Source organism: Rhinolophus ferrumequinum, chromosome 3 (genome assembly GCF_004115265.2).
Source record: "Rhinolophus ferrumequinum isolate MPI-CBG mRhiFer1 chromosome 3, mRhiFer1_v1.p, whole genome shotgun sequence".
NCBI lineage: Eukaryota > Metazoa > Chordata > Mammalia > Chiroptera > Rhinolophidae > Rhinolophus > Rhinolophus ferrumequinum.
Window position 1 is genome coordinate 43555184 of NC_046286.1, and position 18755 is coordinate 43573938.

General features: G+C 44.1%; 1 protein-coding gene across 1 annotated transcript in view; it reads left to right on the plus strand.

Annotated features, from left to right (window-relative positions):
• Positions 1 to 468: 468 nt before the first annotated feature.
• Positions 469 to 18755, plus strand: part of NT5E (5'-nucleotidase ecto) — a 55703-nt gene continuing 37416 nt past the window's right edge. The window contains exon 1 of the mRNA XM_033101041.1: positions 469 to 896. Within this exon, the coding sequence (XP_032956932.1) occupies positions 555 to 896 (342 nt within the window). The 5' untranslated portion in view covers positions 469 to 554. The remainder of the gene's footprint in view (positions 897 to 18755) is intronic.

Sequence of the window (18755 nt, forward strand, 5' to 3'; positions counted from 1 at the left end):
GTTTTTGGTTCCCACAGCCCAAAAAGCAAAGTGCTTCTCTCTTCTGCGTCTCTCTCCTCATCTCGCCCATCTTTCTTTCCGCTTCTTTTCTCGGCCCTCTTTCCGCTCTTTCCAGTGGTGAGCTCGCACAAACACAAGTCCGGCACAAACCATGCGTGTCTCTTTAGGAAAAGTCTTGCTTCAAAAGAGGCGAAAATCAGCGAGCACTTTGACGCGGGGTGGACCCCCCTACTCCTCCCTCGCTCTCGGGAAAGAGCAGCCCATCAGCAGTGGGATTGCGGGCGCCGAGGCTCTCTGGTCGGGCCTGGATTGTGGCTGGTGCCCGCTCTCCGCTGGAAACAACCTACCCACTGTTCCTGCAGGAGCGGGTGCCAGCCGCCAGTCGCTCCGGTACCCGTTGGAGGGTCAGATCGGGTGACCTGCGGGCTCCCACCGGGCGAAGAGGGCCGGCCCCGGGCGCGCCCCGCCCAACTCCTGCGTTCGCCTACACTAACCGCCTCTGGCAACCGCTGCCTGGCTCGCCTGCACTCTTACCCACTCTACGCGCAGCAGCCATGAGGGCCGGAGCCGCGGGGACACCGGTGCTGTGGCTCCTCGCACTGGGCGTGCTGCTGTGCCCCTTGACCGCCGCCCCCTGGGAACTCACCATCCTGCACACCAACGACTGGCACAGCCGACTGGAGCAGACCAACGAGGACTCCAGCAAGTGCATGAACGCCAGCCGCTGCGTGGGCGGCGTGGCCCGGCTCTATACTAAAGTGCAGCAGATCCGCCGCACGGAGCCGCACACACTGCTGCTCGATGCGGGCGACCAGTACCAGGGCACGATCTGGTTCACCGTGTACAAGGGCCACGAGGTGGTGCACTTCATGAATACCCTTGGCTATGATGCCATGGTAAGTCGGCCGGAGAGGCTGGGGAGCTCTGGGGGAGAAGTCCGGAGCGAGAGAGAAAGCCAGGGTAGCGGAACAGCAGATGGCCTGCCATGGGGTGGCAAGCCTAAGACAGGGAGAGATACGAGGAGAAAGCGAGATTCTGGCCAGTGTGCCAGATGGATGCAGACACAGAAGTCTTTTGGATGATGCGTCTTAAACATACTGATGTTGTTGCACCCCCACTGTGAGATGGGGTATTTAGAAGGACGGGATCCAGCCCTACCTATAAGGGGGTTCATTGGTAGGGGGTTCTTGAGGGGGTGTGTGGGAGGATTGGCAACTATCCAGTACCAGGGACCCAAGTCGACCTATCACGCATCTCTCTCATTTACCACGCGATCTATCAAAGAATGCTTGATCTCGATTTTATTGGAAGAGAAATTCAGGGTCAAAGTGGTTGAGTACACTATCGAGGTCACCAGCTCCAAAAGAGGGAGACGGGAAAAGTGTGTATTCCAGATCCCTTTGACCCTGGAGCTTGACCTTTATTAAGCTCCACAGCCTTAGATTAGATTCCTGGCTCAGCTACCTTATGTATGCAAATTACTTACTCTCTGTGTACATCAGTTCCAGCCTGTATAAAATGGGAATAATATTAGTAATTGTATCTACCTCAGAGGGTTGCCTGCCATATAGTATGACCTCTATAAGTGTTATTTTTTATTATTACCAGACACTGCTCTGTACATTTAAAAAAAAAAAAAAGAAACTTCTAGAGAGAACCAAAGTGCTAAAAACACTGGGGTTTCAAAGCATATCAATAAAATCAGTTTGGCAGCTGAGATTTAGGAAGAGTACAACTTAAAAGATGAGGAACTCTTAAAACACAAGCAAGAATTTAAGTCCAAGCTCCCAAATGCTTTGTTAAAGGTGATGCCTCATTTGTTGGTCTAAATTTTAGGAAAGGAGCAGAGAGAGGTTACTCAGTAATAAATAAGTATAACCAAAACATATATGTAGTTTGCTTCCTCTTTTTTTTTTTTTTAAATCAAACCACCACCCAAGTTTAACCCTGTGTAAAATCCTACAGTAAAGGGATTCTGTGGAGCAACTGGAGACAACAAATCTTAGGAGCTTTGGAAGAGAAAGAATAGAGCAAGGGTCCAAGGAAACCTGTGACATCCACACATGTGGAAGGGAAAGAAAGGTGTGGTCCAGGCTGGTATCCAGAGGGCTGAGAATACACTTTGTATGAGAACAGCAGAGAGATAAGCAAAGAACAATGTTAAAAAATTTTCCCCTGGATTCGAAAGTCAATTTGGGGAATGTAATCAATAATGTTGTAAAGATTTTGTAGGGTATCCAATGGACACTTGTCTCATTAGAGAGACCACCTCAGGGATGATGTAGATGACTGATCACTGCACTGTACACCTGTAGCTAAAGTTGAACAATAATGAATATGAACTACAATTTTATATATATATATATATTTAAGTATATAAATATATATATAAATATATATATACATATATATATATTTACAAGATATATATATATTTACAAATATATATACAAAATATATATATTTACAAGAAGCAGAGTACAGCATTAGGAATAGAGACAGTGGAAAGGCAATGGCTGTGTGCGATGTCAGAGGGGTAGTGGATGGGGGAGAGGGGCTGTCACTGTGTGAGGGACATAAATGATAAACGTCTAAGTAGTACATTGTTTGGTGCACCTGAAACTAATTTAAAAAATGTTAAAAAAAAAAAAAAAATTTTCCCCTGGAAACTTGAAGAAAGGAGGATGGGAAAAGGTGATAAGAGAGTAGAATTGTTTAGTTTCTTTTTTCCCCAACAAGAAAACTCATTTTGGAGAATTGAGAGAAAGGCAGAGAGCTCCTCTCCATTCTGATTGCTGGTTTTAAGGTTATCAGGAACACTTAAAGCGGCAGCAATTCAAAGGGAGCCCTAAGTCCCAGAGTTTATCTGGTGGGCTCATGAGCCTCTGGAATCCACAGTAGAAACATGGGTCTCAAGAACTCTGTGTGGTGTCTTAAGCAATGGTATTTCCACATCTCTACCTGCCTGACACTTTGCACTCAGTAATGGCAGAATAATTATTTATTGAATTGTTACTAGCCTACGTCTCCATTTTCCCCCAGAAGGGTGAAATAAACCTTACATGAGTTTGTTTTCATTTCACGTATGAAGCACAACTTTGTAAACTTTTTTTCATAACACCCTTTTCTCCACAGTTGCATAAACTCCTTTAGATGAGGGGGGAAAAAGGAAAATTACTAGTTTTCTCTAATAATAACGTTTCCTCTTTAAGTCAAATTGAGCTCTTGGTGTTAATCACCTCATCAAGTGTTTATGACAGGACTGCGGATGAGGATGGGACAATCTGCTGCAAGTTACAGGAACATTTAGAATACTTTTTGTTGGATGGAATTATTTTCTTTTAAATTTTGCCCAACGTAATTGGACTGGGGCTTGAAAAAAAAAAAAGCTACTTATATAGTTAGCAGGGTGTGAAAAGGAGGAGCTCCAATGGTCAGGCTGGTTGATAACCACGTTCCTAATAACATCTCATTAGGACTTACTCTGCACAGTTTGGAGTTTCACAAACATGATCTAACCTGCATAAAACATAGTTTTTTATAATGCTTTAGCATATGCTAGAGCTCTGCCATATTCTTGTTTTACAAAGATTTTTCACTGTCATTTTGTTTATATTATGCTACTCCTGGGGTATTTATTAATGTTCTGCTATAAAGGTTCCCCCACCCTACCCACCTGCATGCCACATCTTGAATCTCAGGCTCTGAACATTCAGATCTGGGTGGAAAACAGTTGTGGAGGGGCATCTTTAGTTCACTAAAAACTGGACCTATTTAGAAGAGCCGGGACTCAAGGGTATGGAAGGCAAAGAGGAAATTAATGCAGTCTAGCTTAAGTCCAGGAGTTCCCTCCAGCAAGAGCCTCCAAGGAGGTACAGACTTTCTAGACCTGTTACATCCCAGTGAGAGCTGCTGGAGCAGTTGTGATAATTCCGGAGGCCCCCGAGTGGGCCTGGAGATCCCCTGCACCTGCTGCTATCCAGAGAGAAGATGTCAAAAGCCATTAGTTGGTATAGCTGTTTCAGTGGAAGAACTGGTTGTCCCCCAAGACAGTAGGAAGATGGTATCGATGCACTCACAGTGTGAGCATGGCCAGGTTACTTTCTCTGACTTCATGTTCCCTAACTGTAAAACAGGAGGGATAGAGATCCAAGATGGCAGAGTAGATAAACACTGTGTCCACATTCTTCCATGAACTCATTAAAGTTACAACTAAATTATAGAACAATCAACCTGGAGAACCATCTGAAGTCTAGCTAAACAGAAATCCTACGACTGAAAATGTAAAGAAAAAGCCACGTCGAGACAGGTACGAGAGGCGGAGACGCAAAATGAGCCCCACACCTGCATGTAGTGGTTGAGAATCAGGAGGGATATCTTGGATGCCTTGGTTCCCCCTGGAGGAGCGAGGGACGCCAGCCCCCCACACCAGGCTCCCCAGCCTGGATACTGGTGCTGAAAAGAGAAGCCCCAACAATATCTGGCTGTGAAAAACTGGGGATTCCAACCATCCAGGTGGGACAGAAGGCTGTGAGAAACACAAACGTCCTCTTAAACAGTCAGTGCACTGATTCACTCGCTTGCAAGCACTCACCTTGCGCTCCAGCGGAGGGATGGTGACTCGGGACGGGGGGGCACCTCGGAGACAACTGGGCAAGGGGTGCAGCCTGAGGTATGTGGCTTAGGGGGAGGACAGTTGGCATTTTCCCCATGAGGGTCCACCTTTATGCAGCTGGCAGGCAAGCACCATCTTTCCTCTGGTGAGCTTGCTTGCCCCCTCCGGCCAAATCTGGATCTGATTCGCCTTGTGAGCTCCACTGTTCTGCCCTGCTGACTCACTGGGAACATGCCCCACTCAACTTGCGCACAGCTGGAGGCACTTTCTCAGAATAACCAGTCCCGGCTGCATTTTTTGCTCTCTTTCTTGGAAAACTATTGAAGTCTGGCAGGCCCCAGGAAGGAAGCAACTGGCCTCAGTGTGCTCTGAGACTTTTGCTGAGTTGCTCCAGGCTCAGCACTGACACCAAACTAGAACTTACATTAACCTGGTGACCACAACCTGGTGATCCTGCGTCGCCCAACTCGAGTATTGAAGGAGGCATTATCAGTGGTTGAACCTTAAGGGAGCCAGCATGTGGCAGCAGGCCTGAGGGTGTCCTGGCTTTTTGTGGAGCCACCTCAGGCCCAGTACTGATGGCAGCCATCTTCAGTTTGCAGCGTGGCATCTCCCACACACCTCTAGGTCCAGCACAGACAGCAAACTGCGGATTGTTTTGTAGATCCTACCAGGTAGCCCCCAGCTAGTCACAGGCAGTGGGTGCACCAGAACCCCTCCCAAGAGGCCTCAGAACAGACATACTTTGAAGTCTAGCTGAACAGAAATCCTACAACTGAAAATGTAAAGAAAAAGCCACGTCGAGACAGGTACAAAGGGCGGAAACTCAAAACGAGCCCCACACCTGTATGTCGTGGTTGAGAATTAGGAGGGATACCTTAGATGCCTTGGCTCCCCCTGGAGGAGTGAGGGAACGCCAGCCCCCCACACCAGGCTCCCCAGCATGGATACTGGTGCCAAAAAGAGAAGCCCCTGGGCCTGCACCAGAACCCCTCCCAAGAGGCCTCAGAACTGACATACTTTGAAGTTGGCTTCAGACTATAGCAGGGCACCACCCAATTAGCCCCACAAGTGGCACACACAAAGGGCAGTCGAAATAGGCACCAGAGTCCACTGGGACAAATTTCATTCAGTGGGGCAAACCCCCTACACAGCAGCCCATAAGCTGTGGATATGGCCAAACCCCAAAGGCAATCAGCCTGAAGGTCAATCCCATCCAGTGACATATCAAGAGCAATCAAGGCTCAACTACAATAGGAAGGAAAGCACACACAACCCACAAAAGGGATTTTACTGGAGCACCCAGCTCAGGTGAACAGGGAGACTGTGCCACTGGACCCCACAGGACACCTACTACATAAGACCACCTGACCAAGACTGATCTACCTAATACATAGAAACAAATATAGAGAGGCAACCAAAATGAGGAAACAAAGAAATGAAAGAACAGGAGAAAAATCCAGAAAAAGAACCAAATGAAATGGAGGCAAGCAACCTACCAGAGACAGAGTTCAAAACAATGGTTATAAGAATGCTCAAGGAACTTAATGAGAACTTCAACAAAGCGATAGCAAGCATAAAAAAGGACATAGAAACAATTAAAAAAAGAACCAGTCACAAGTGCGGACTACAATAACTGAAATAAAGAATGTACTAGAATAAATCACCAGCAGATTAGATGAAGCAGAGGGTTGAATCGGTGATTTGGAAGACACGGTAGCAAAAAACACACAATTGGAACAGCAAAAAGAAAAAAGAATCCAAAAAAATGAGGAATATTTAAGAGACCTCTGGGACAACATCAAGTGGAACAACATTTGAATCATAGGGGTACCAGAAGGAGAAGAGAGAAAGTAAGAGATTGAGAACCTATTTGAAGAAATCATGACGGAAAACTTCCCTAACCCAGTGAAGGAAATAGACATATTAGTCCAGGAAGTGCACAGAGTACCAAACAGATGAACCCAAACAGGCCCACACCAAGACATATTATAATTAAAATGGCAAAGTTTAAAGACAAAGAGAGAATCCTAAAAGCAGTGAGAGAAAGGCAACTAATAACTTATATGGGAGCTCCAGTGAGACTGTCAGCTGATTTCTCAACAGAAACTTTGCAGGCCAGAAGGGATTGGCACAAAATGTTCAATGTGATGAAAAGCAAGGACCTACAACCAAGACTACTCTACCCAGCAAGGCTATCATTTAAAATCAAAGGACACATGAAAAGCTTCCCAGACAAGAAAAAGCTAAAGGAGTTCATCACCACCAAACCAGTATTGCAAGGAATGTTAGAGGGACTTCAAGACGGAAAAAAAAAAAAAAGAAAATTGAAATTATGAACAATAAAATGACAATAAGTGCTTACCTATCAACAATTACTTTCAATGTAAATGGATTAAATGGTTCAATCAAAAACATAGAGTGGCTGAATGGATAAGAAAACAAAATCCTTACATATGCTGCCTACAAGAGACCACTTCAGATTGAAAGACACATACAGAGTGAAAGTAAAGGGATGGAAAAAGATATTTCATGAAAATGGAAAAGAAAAAAAAAGCTGGGTTGGCAATACTTACGCTAGACAAAATAGACTTTAAAACAAAGGCTCAAAGAAAAGACAATAAAGGATCCAGTAATCCCACTTCTGGGTATTTAGCCGAAGAAACCCAAAATGCTACTTCTAGGGGACGTGTGCATCCATATGTTCACTACAGCATTGTTTACAATGGCCAAGATGTGGAGACAGCCTGGGTGTCCATCGATGGGAGAATGGATTAAGAGGAGGTGGTACTTATATACAATGGAATATTGCTTGGCCATGGAAGGGAATGTGTTCTTGTCATCTGTGGAGGCGTGGATGGACCTGGAGAGTATTGTGCTGAGTGGAGTATATCAGACAGAGAAAGACAGATGCAATGTGATTTCATCAATATGTGGAATCTAAGCATAAAATTGACAAAACAGAAATAAACTCATAGAGACAGAGAACATTTTGATGGTTCCCAGATGGGAGGAGGTTTGGTGGGGGGAGGTGGATGAAAAGGGGGATGGGATTAAGTAGTACTAATTGGTTGTTACAAAGTAGTCATGGGGATGCAGCATGTAGCATAAGGAATATGGTGAATAATAGTGTAATAACTAGATGTGGTATCAGATGGGCACTAGATTTGTTGAGGTGATAGATGAGAGGGGGTTAGGAGCAGGGCAAAAAAGATGAAGGGATTAAAAAGTAACAAATTAGTAACAAAATAGTCATAGGATGTAAAGTAGAGTATAGGGAATATAGTCAATGATACGGTAATAACTATGTGTAGTGCTCGGTGAGTACTAGACTAGTTGGGGGATCATTTCTTAAATTATACAAATGTCTAACCTCTATGGTGTACACCTGAAATTAATATAAATAATATTGAATGTCAACTCTAGTTGATAAATTTACAAAGGGGAGAAAATGTGAAGGGGAATAAGAGGTCCAAATTTCCGGTATAAAACAAATAAATCATGGGGATGTAATGTACAGCACGGGGAATGTAGTCAATAATATTATGATAGCAGGGTACAGTGTCAGATGGTTGCTGGACTTACCATGGTGATCACTTCTTTAGGGATTATATAGCCTGAAACGAATATAATGTTGCATGTTAACTATATTTTTAATAAAAATCTTAAATAAAAAATAAGAAACAGGATGGATAATCCCCACCCCACCATGTTGGATTTTTGTGAATAAAACATGTGATAATAAATGTAAAACTCCCCAGCACCCTGCTGGCTATCAATTTATCTGATTCTGACAGCCTGACCCAGCCTCCCACCCTCCTCCATCCCAAACACCCTCTTTTCTAAATCTCATTGCCTAAACTATCCTTCATGGTTACTCATTGAGCAAACTTATGAATCCCCACAAAGCACAAAACCAAAGGGATCTATCTCTAGAGGTGGGATTCTCATCATCGAGGTGGGTGGGCTGTGAGATAGCTTCGGTAGAGAAGGGCGGCCTCCTCTCTAGCTGGTCCTGCTTCAGATGCCCGGGCCCCAGAGCCCACTTTCTATCTGAAAGACTGCAGACTTAGCCTTAGCTGTTGGATGGGGACCATGGCCCCCGTCTTTAATTCACCCAGGGAACCACTAGTCAGATCCCCACCTCCTGCATAGGCCACCATTCTGACGTGTTAGATGTTAATGTTTGGTTTCTATATGTGCTTTCAAACCTTTATTATTCTAGGTGCTTGCATTTTTAAATTATATAACTCGTCCTGTTACTCAGGCTCATTCTGTTTCTTACTCCTGCCCTAAACTGGTTGTCGATACAATTTATCCCTGTCATTCTGTGTCTACCATGTACCTATGGTACATATACTCTGCATCGTGCTCCTCAGAGATCTCCACAGATTTTACCATCTGCTCCCCTAGTGATGGGTCCACTTGGAGATCAGATTGTGCTGCAATTTTTCAGCTAAGCTGCTCCAAATAGTCTCCTGCAGGTCCCACCTGTGAGGATTTCTTTGGGCTCCATACCCACGCGCAGAATTGTTGGTTGCAGGCATTTATACACTTACTTTATCTAAGGACTGCCAGATTGATTTCCTGAGTGACTGGAGCCCTCTACTCCGCCAGCCCCTAGCAGATGTGAATCCCGGTATCCTCACCCATACTTTGCAACATTATCCAAATTTCCAGTAGGTGTAAAATGACATTATTGTTTGCGCTTGTATTTTTCTAATAATTAATGCGTTTGATATGTTTGTTGACTTTTGGAGTTTCTTCTCTAAGGGCATGTTCACATCCTTTGTTCTTTTTTTTTTTTTTAATTGGGTTTGCTCTATTTTTCTTGATTTTCAGAAGTTCTGGATATTGATCTGTGATCAACTTTAAATGTTGAAAATATCTTCTTTGTTATATCTATTAACTTTGTAGCGTCTTTCATTGAACATAAATTCTTCATTGGGTATAATCAAGTTAAACTTTCTTTTTCTTTTTGCCTGTGGTTTCCGCTTTTGAAAGTTTACATGAGTTTGTTAGCTTGAAGCTTATTATCTCAAGTACTTGTCACCAAAAATTCAGATATCGAATTATGGATTAGCACTCTGCTTGAGAGAGATCATAATCTATAATCTGGGACTGTGTCATCACTTCTTTGAGTCACTAGTTCCTCATCTGTAAAAGGTTTGAACCAGCTCATCTCTGGGATTCCTCACATTCTAAACAAACAGTGCCTAGAAATACTTCAATTCAGTGAAAGGGTGGCAGGATGGGGCAAAGGTGCAGAGGAAGGAAGGAATCTGCAAGGTGGACCAGCCTGGACCATGGCAAGTGGCAGGAATCATGGGAGGGAAGGTTGTGTACAGCTTATAGGCCACCTGGAAAAGCTTGAGGTCTCCCTGTTGTCATGGGAGCCACTGGGTAAAGAGCAACTCTGATATAATAAAAAATAAATATTTGGTCTTTGTCTCCAGTTCCTAAGAGTGTCTTTTGTATAGTAATAAGATGACTGATGGCTGGAGATCCCTAGATAACTTCAGAATGAGGGCCAGTGATCAAGCTATTAATATGATTAGAGGGTTGGGACTTTCAGCCTCCCCTCATCCTCCTGGGAGGAGAGAGGGGTCCGAGATTGAGTCAGTTACCAATAGCCAATGATTTAATAAATCAAGCTTATGTAGTGAAATGATTAAAAATCCCTGAGTGATGAGGTTCAGAGAGCTGTTGAGTTAGTGAACACATTGAGGTGCTGGGAGGGTGGCGTGCCCAGAGAGGGCATGGAAACCCCACTCACCCACCTCATTCCCTGCATACCTTGCCCTAGGCGTGTCTTCCATTTGGCTGTTCCTGAATTGTATCCTTTATGGTACATCAGTAACTAAAACACTCTCCTCAGTTCCGTCAGTCATGCTAGCAAATTATCAAACTTGTGGAGGTTTGATAGCTGGTTGGTCAGAAGTGCAGGTGGCCTTCTGAAGTGGGCCATCTTCTGAAGGGTGTCATCTGAAGTGGGGGCAGGCTTGTGGGGCTGAGTCCTTACCTTGTGGGATCTGATGCTCACTCCAGGTAGACAGTATCAGAATTGAATTATTGGACACCCAATAATTGGGTATCTTCAGAGAACTGGAGAATTGGTTAGTGTGAGCAAAAACTTCTCAGCAATGTAGAGGAATCTGTTTTGGAAGATGAGCCAGAAATGGACGGGAAGGGGAAGACATGGCAGAAAAGGCTGAGAGAACAGGCAGGGCAGCAGTGTAGGTGTGAGATGCTAAGGACTGAACTGTGGTGATGAGGGAAGAAAGGCCCAATCCAGGAGAACCAGTTTCTTGTGAGCAGTATGGCCTAGGGCTCAGAGGGTGAACTCCCGGCTAACTCTGTCTGGGATTAAGTCCCTTCTCTGCCACTCAGAATCTATGAGCTGTGAGCAGGTTGTTTAATCTGGTGAAGACTTTCGTGCTTCATGGCCAGGCCCTGTTGACATATTAAACTCATTTAATCCTATAATGCAATGAGGTAGGTGCTATTATATGTCCTTTTCATAGATGGGGAAACTGAGGCACAGAGCTCCCACAACTAGCATGTGGCAGAGCAACGAGTGGCCCAAGAGTGGATGTAGTCGAGAGATGACTAAGAAAGTTCAAGCAGGAGGCACCATGAGAGTCAGCAGGCTTTGACACTTCTTTCTACACAGGAACACAGATTCTTCTACTCAAACTTACCCCCTTACAGCTGACACCTGCTACGTGCAGCACAGAAATACAATCTAAAGGCTTTTCCAGGGCTCACTGGACATGATTGGACCCTATGTGGCTGTGGCAGACAGGGGCAGTGGAAAGGGGTTTGGATGGGACGTCAGGACACCCGAGTTTTATGGTTTGCCTCTTCCAACTCATTAGCTATGTAGTTTGGGCAGCGTATTCCTTATCTATAAGATGGGAGAATTGGAAAAGGTGGTCTGTTGCATGTCATTTCTCAGTACCTCATCCCCTGTCCAGCCCTCCAACTTGCTTCTAATCTGCCAACATAACTTGGTTTGTCCAGGGACTTAATTTTACACACAAGTCTATTTGCTTGACAGTTCTCTTACTTCTCCTTCACAGTTACTTTCATGGCAGCTATTTCCTTGTGGAGAGATGGCTTGGGTCTTCTCCCAGGTACCTCCAGGTGGCTACTGTTTCCAGATAAAAAGGGTCCCAGGATTCTGGATGGAGTGTTACTCTATTAGTAATAGAAAATGATGGCCTAAGAAGTGGGAGGATGATGAGCCTAGTTCCAAGCCTACTGTCTTTGCGTCTCATTTATTCAGTCAGTCCACAAATATTCCATGTGCCAGGCTCAGTGCTCAGTGCTAAGGACGGCGAACAAGACCTGCTAGGGTGAAACTTACAATTAAGTAGATAGAGGGGCAGTACCCATTTGAGCCCTTCTTGATGACATAGAGAGGCTGGATAAGACCTATGAAGGAGGGGAGATATGCAAAGCAAAGGAAAAGTGACTGAAATTCAATACCTGTGCATGGGGATTATAAAGCTAAAGATCTGGTCTGCAGAAGACACAATGGCAGGCCCTCATTAGGTACCACATATGCCCAATTTGACAGTGAGCATGTTTCCTCTCCTCCCCAGAAAACTAACCCCTAAGCAAAGAGAAGTCACCTTATATTCAAGTGCTTACAAAGGAAACTATTGCAAAGGAATATGATATTCTCATATGGAGGAAACTCTCAGAATTACTTTATCTTCAATAGTAAAGCCAGGTTCAAAGAAAACAGATTAGCAATGCTAGTTTGGGAAGCCTGAAAGAGATGTCCTGGTGCCAACAGTATTTTTTAAAAGGCAAAGTAGGTTGGTAGCTATTTCTAGAGCTCAGACCTCAGGAGTGGCTAGTGTCTGGGGGTTGTGGATCCCCTCAGCAATATGATCCTGTGGCCGTGGTCACAGCTTTTCTGCTTCCTCTATTCCCTTCTGAGTTCCGCATGAGAGCTGAGCTGGGTGAGAATGACCTCAAGATCGAGAAGGAGAAAGCAAAGGCAGCTTCTTAGCTCATCGTGTCGTTGGTCTAGCGTGTGTTTGCGTAACTGAAAATTGGAAAGAGCCAAACAGATCACCCACGGAGTTGGCAGCTCTTCATATTTCACTCACAAATACATCTGAACGCTGTGTAAATTCCTTCATGTCTATTTTCTTCAACCACATCACTGGAATTTGAAAATTCTCTTGACACTTCTTTTCCCCTCACTTGAGTAATTACTTCTATGGTATATAATCCAAACATTAGCTGGAGCCCTCTAGCCCCTCAGAGATGTAGTTAAACCTGCCTGGACCCCAATTAGTTAAGCAGGTAATTCTAAATGTAACATTGATGTGCATATTTTGCATGTACAAGGAGTTTGTAAATTTTTCCATCTGATGGGGAAAAAGTGAAATGCTCTCTGTTCAGTATTTTTTTGATTATTCATTCCACAAACATTGACATGCAGGTGAGCTGGGTTGAGCCCTGGGATCTTTCCTGCCATTCAATCAGACACCACCTTCACCTGCCAGGGCTCACATGCCCTGGCCCAGGACTGGGGGATGGAGTACATCCCAACACCAGAAGTGGTCCACAGTGCCAAAAATGTATCAACCAAATCAAACACAATTTGTAATCCTCCCCTCCTAAGGCTATTGTTGAGTCTCCCTGAGTAATTAGCAACCGAGCCCCGTCATATAATACACCAGGCTCTCCCCTAAACCTTAGATTATAGGGTGGAATGCAACCTCCAGTCCTTCATGGGGTGAGCTAGTGTGTGAATGACAAACTAAATTCAAGTGTTGCAAATTTCTGACAACTGGCTTTTTTACATTATCACACTTGGTATCTGGGGATTAAGAGAGATTCTTTTCTTCTGCATCATGCATACTACACTGCTCTTAAATCAATTCTTCTTTCCTTTGTTTTTCTCCTAACAAAGGAGAAAATTTAAGCCTCTTATCTTCACTTTTTTACTACCTCAGACCTCATGTTTTCCTTCCCCCACTTGTTTATACAGTTGATATTGGCCTGTGAGCTTCCTCTGACTGGCGCCATGGGCCTGAAGTTCACTCTCAGCTGCTTCGGATCTCAACCGGCAGGGTGTGCCTGTGTCTTTGCTGGGCCCTCACATCCCTCTGTGGTTCTCAAACGTCTTACATACGCCTGGGTGGATAGATGGATGCGCTCTGTCTAGCTCTTTCTCTGTCTGTCCTATCAGCTTCCTGAGAGCGGGGACTGTGGCCTTACTTGGCACTCTAGAACCCTGTAAGAAACTAGTGTTGTTGAGTAATACCCACCCCTTCCAGGTGTTTACATCAGCGGCAGTGGCAGAGGGGTTAAGGCCCTAGCTGCTGATGCCCTGATTTACTATGTTGTTCTGCCACATGCCAGTTGTGGGAGCTCTGTGCCTCAGTTTCCCCACCTATGAAAAGGACATGTAATAGCACCTACCTCATTGCATTATGGGATTAAATGAGTTAGTATGTGAACAGGACCTGGCCATGAAGCATGAAAGTCTTAACTATTAATATTTCTTTTTGTCAGTTTTTTTGTCTTTTAAAAAAATCTTTCTTGAAATTCTCTTATGTCAAATTCACTGATGATTTTTAGGGGTGTTCTTTGATAAACCAAATAATTGGTCTCCATAGCGTATTTCCAACAGAAGAGACTTTTCAAAAAGTTCCATTTTCTCCCAAACTGCCATCATGAAATCTAAATGATCTTCACATGTATACACACACACCGAACAGTTCAGCATACATTTGAAAAAATATATCTATTCCATTCACAAACAAGTGCCAGTAAGATATTAGTAGAAATATAAATAAAAATACAGGAAATGAAGAGAACCAGGCCCAATTGCCCTGAGAAGCGCTGCCAGAGGGTCGGGCCATGAATCGTGATGCAGTTGACTAATCTTTTCACCTGCTTCCAAGCACTTGGTTTCTGTCATTTTATAACTAAGATATTTCTTAACTACGTTACTGGGTTTGTTTTTATGTCCTGCCTTATTTTGAAAAGTTTAGTTTATCAAATTATAGAGTAAACTAGAGCCCATTTAAAGGGAACAGGAGGAGTGAGTGGTTTTATTATCCCTTCACATCTGCTGAGCACTGGTGATGTCACCGAGGAAACAATGACAGTCGAAACCACTCCTGCCTCTGGGATAAAGAAAGATGTGAGGACAGACAGTCATAGTGAGGACGGGTGCTGTCAGAGATGTGCGTGCAAGGTATGACATGACAGACACACAGCAGAGAGGTGGGCCTCTATTGTGGAGCTGTCACGGAAGGTTTCTCAAGGAAGTCACACTTCTGGGGCAGCTCGTTGCATGTGGGTGCTTTAGTGTTCCTGGAACTCCAGGCATCTGAAGTTTGGCAGAAAAAATTAGGCAGCTCAGGGAAGGGCTTGCACGGTATCCAAGGAGTCAGGACTGTGATTCAGCTGCAAGCGGGGAGGTGGGAAGCCTTGGAGACACTTGAAGCAGGAAGCATGTTGGATGTTTGGGAAAGGGCAGTCCGGTGGCCTGGGTGGGAGATGTGCAAACCTGGTAGCCAGGAGACCTGCTAGAAGATTCTGGAAAGGGCTGGGTGAGAAGTGCTGAAACAGAGTGGAGCAGTGGAATGTGGTGGAAACCACTTGAGGGGATGATACGGGAGCAGAAGCAACAGGACTTCAAGGCTGGTTGGCCATGAGGGGAGGGCAAAGGTGAGAAGGGTAGAACTGCCCAGGTGTTTCACTGCTTGTCCAGGTGTTTCTCCATGGTGAAGACTCTTTCCCAACACCTGGGACCACATGCATCCTCACTAGTGTCTCTTTCATGGGTTACCGGAAGTAAGTGTCCTTCTCTGCCAGTGTCCCACCTGGCCAGCAGATAGGGAGGAATGGGGAGCAATGGGGAGGGTTCAGGGAGAAAGGGCAGTGACCGTCAGCTCACTCCCAGAAAGTTCCATCTAGTGTCTCTTAAGACAAGAAACAGGAAAGCGCTCCAGGCCTCGGTCCCAGGGGGCCCCTCCCCGGCCCATGCATTTTCACAGTGTCTTTAACTCACCTGGCCAGGTTTCAAGCCGGCAGGCCTGAAATGGAGAGGGAGAAGAGCCATATCGAAACTTGGAAAAACTATAAATTTTCTGGTAACACTGGGAATAAAAATTCTGCTGCAGGTCAAGGCAAACTAACCAAGAATCAGGAGCTCATCAGAGCTGGGCCACTGTGACCTCCTCGCAGCCTTATTTATTTGGGGATGTTTTCCCAGTTGAGAATGCAGGCTCTGTCATCAGCAAGGTCTAACAGGTTCTTGGCCTGTGAGGCTTTTTCAGCTCTCAGGGCTTTGCGGCTCGCTTGCTTTCTGTTGCCCAGTTTCCTGTTAAAGTTATTACTCTGTGGCTGCTGTGTGCATTCATCAGAGGCTTTCAAACAGAACGCTTCACCAGTTCAGTACCAGAGCCAGAGAGACTGTGTCTTGTAACTTTTATTCCTATTGCAGCACACATAGACATGATGACATGAATTCCAGGGACAGGCTGTCATGGCAGCTGGCCCAGTAATTCCAGTCTTGGAAATTAATTCTCGGTTTCTTTTTTTTCTTCTCCTTCACCAATTATTTATTTACTTGTTCATTCATTCAGTAAATACTTACGAAGTATGTCCCATGTTAGGTACATTTTTAATGGATTTGGGGGTCAATTAATGCATATTGTTTAATAACAGGGAGAGAGATTGCCTTGACCAATGAATTGTAACTTGAGAAATCAGAAAGTGCATTTCTCCTTAAAAACAAAATATTCCAGAATCATGGGAGGCCTTTCTGGAAGGCCATCGAATGGCCACTGACCTCTGTGTCCCCGCCTGCAGACCCTGATTAAATACCAGTGTCAAGGTTCAGGCCTTGCTCCCCCTTCCTGTGTTAGCTCCCACCACTGACCTACTCTCACAGCAATTGCTTTATTTCTCTTACGCTCACCCTGAGGAGTGTCCTCCCTATTTCTTCTATTTATCCATTTACTCAATGCCAATGGGAACATTTGTTTATGAGTGAAAAGAGGAAATGAATTAAATGGCAGCTCCTCCTACGAAGAGCTTTGAAAATGTAAAAATATGGAAGTGGGCACACAGGCTGAGGACACTGTGGTCAGGTAGCAGACTGTGTGACAACCGAATCTGGTTGCAGATCCCATCTACACTAGTCATGGAATAAACCATAATAAAGAGAGAAAAGTCATAAAGGATTCTTTCATCGTTATTTGAAAATATTACCTCCAGCATTTGTTACTCACTGAAGACATGTTTTACGTTGTTCAAAGTCAACAAAGAGATACCACACTTGTAATTATTATTGTAGTGCAAGCATGAAAAACAATTTTATCTCAAGTGTCGGTCTCTAGTTGTTTGACAGTAACTTCCTGCAAAGACTGAATCAATTCATCAGCATCTGCCATGGACATTATATTTCCATGATTCTGGTGCTGGAGATACTGAAGGTATGGGCGAGAGTGACATTATGACATCATGCGTTTGTTTGCACTTCAACTTGCATAGATATTAGGTACCTTCCATTTAATTTGGTATCCAAGAGATGATAATTGAATGTTAGGTTAAATTAGTTTTAGCATACAGTGCATTGGAAATAAATGATTAGAGATATGATCACCTCACAATTACCTGAAAAGTTGTCTAAGTAAGGAAATTGCTAATCCCCAAAGGGAAGGTAGACTTTGCCCTGTGTTCAGAATTCATGAGAATTTCAAACCGAAGTTTAGACACAAGCTTTCCCTCACTTCTAATGGCAGGGTATTTTTAATAATCAAAACAAGAAACTTCGAGTCAGAAGTCTTAGAACATCTTCATTCTTCCATTACCAATTCATATGACCTCAGAAGCCTCCTGGGCCTTATCCACAGTCAACAGAGAGTTTCTCCAATGCCAGTGGACTTTCACAAACTATCCACATCAAATGTAAATATTAACCAATACCTGCAGAAGGTGTTGCAATATCAGATTGTAGTTGTCGGAGTTCATTTAATAACAGGATTCTGAGTTAGAGAAGAAGCAAATCTCCTCTTGTCCTTACATTTTCATTTGTTTTTAAATATTTCTGGTCTTTCCAAGGTCGAAAACACTGGGCTGGCTGGACTAGATGGAAAGTGTAGAAAGTTTCTTTCATATAAAATCAACAGGTCTGGATTTTTTTTTAACAGTATTTTGGGCTTCTCCTGCACAAAGAAAGCAGTGAGGACGGGGAGCTGGGGCTAGACCAGCTGTTCACGTTATGTTTCTAGGATCCTGGTGTTGGAGATACTGAAGAAGGTTATTTTGTGAGTCTCAACTCTCTTAAATTATACAAAAGTGCATTGGCATCTGCCCTGGACAGAGGAAGGGGTAAGACAGTGAAATTTAGTGTTTGTAGCAAAAATATACAACATTGTCACAGGGCTAGAATTGGTGAATGAATAGAGTTAGTGAATGAACCCAATAGTAGAAATGAAATGTTTGGAAAGGAAGAGAGAGAGAGAGAGAGAGAGAGAGAGAGAGAGAGAGAGAGAGAGAGAGAGAATATGAGTAGGGTCAGGGAAGTCACTTGCCTGATGTGAAGATTACAGCAGTTAAGTGGCAAGTAAGTTTAGCTCAGATCAGGATTAGTTGTTAAAGGCATGAGGGAAGCTATGAGCAGAGCAGCAAAAAAAAAAAACTGACAATCGCAGATAAGGGAAGGTGGATGGGAATTTTCAGAGAGCACAAAAAAAGGCAGAGTACTGCGGCGTATGAATTTTTAAATTCCCTTATGCTTGTGCTACAAATGCACTGTAAGATGTAAAGGAACGTGGAACAATTATCTGCTCTGTTATGTTCTGTCTTTTACTGCTCGAAGTTCTTCTCTTGGGCAGACTCTTCCTGAGGTATTTTCATGTTATTAATAAAAAGAACAGAAATGAATAACGTGTTTAACACGTTCCTGGAGCACCTGCTATATGCCAGCAGTGTGGCACAACCCTCCTTCTGAACAGCTTTGGAATCATGGAAGTTGTAATAAGTGCTGTGGGAGAGAAACACGTAGGAGGAAGTCACGATGGGGAAATGAAAGCATGAGTTTTTACAGAAAATAAGTATTTACAAAGGAATTTTTCTGCATGAATTTCTGAGGCTG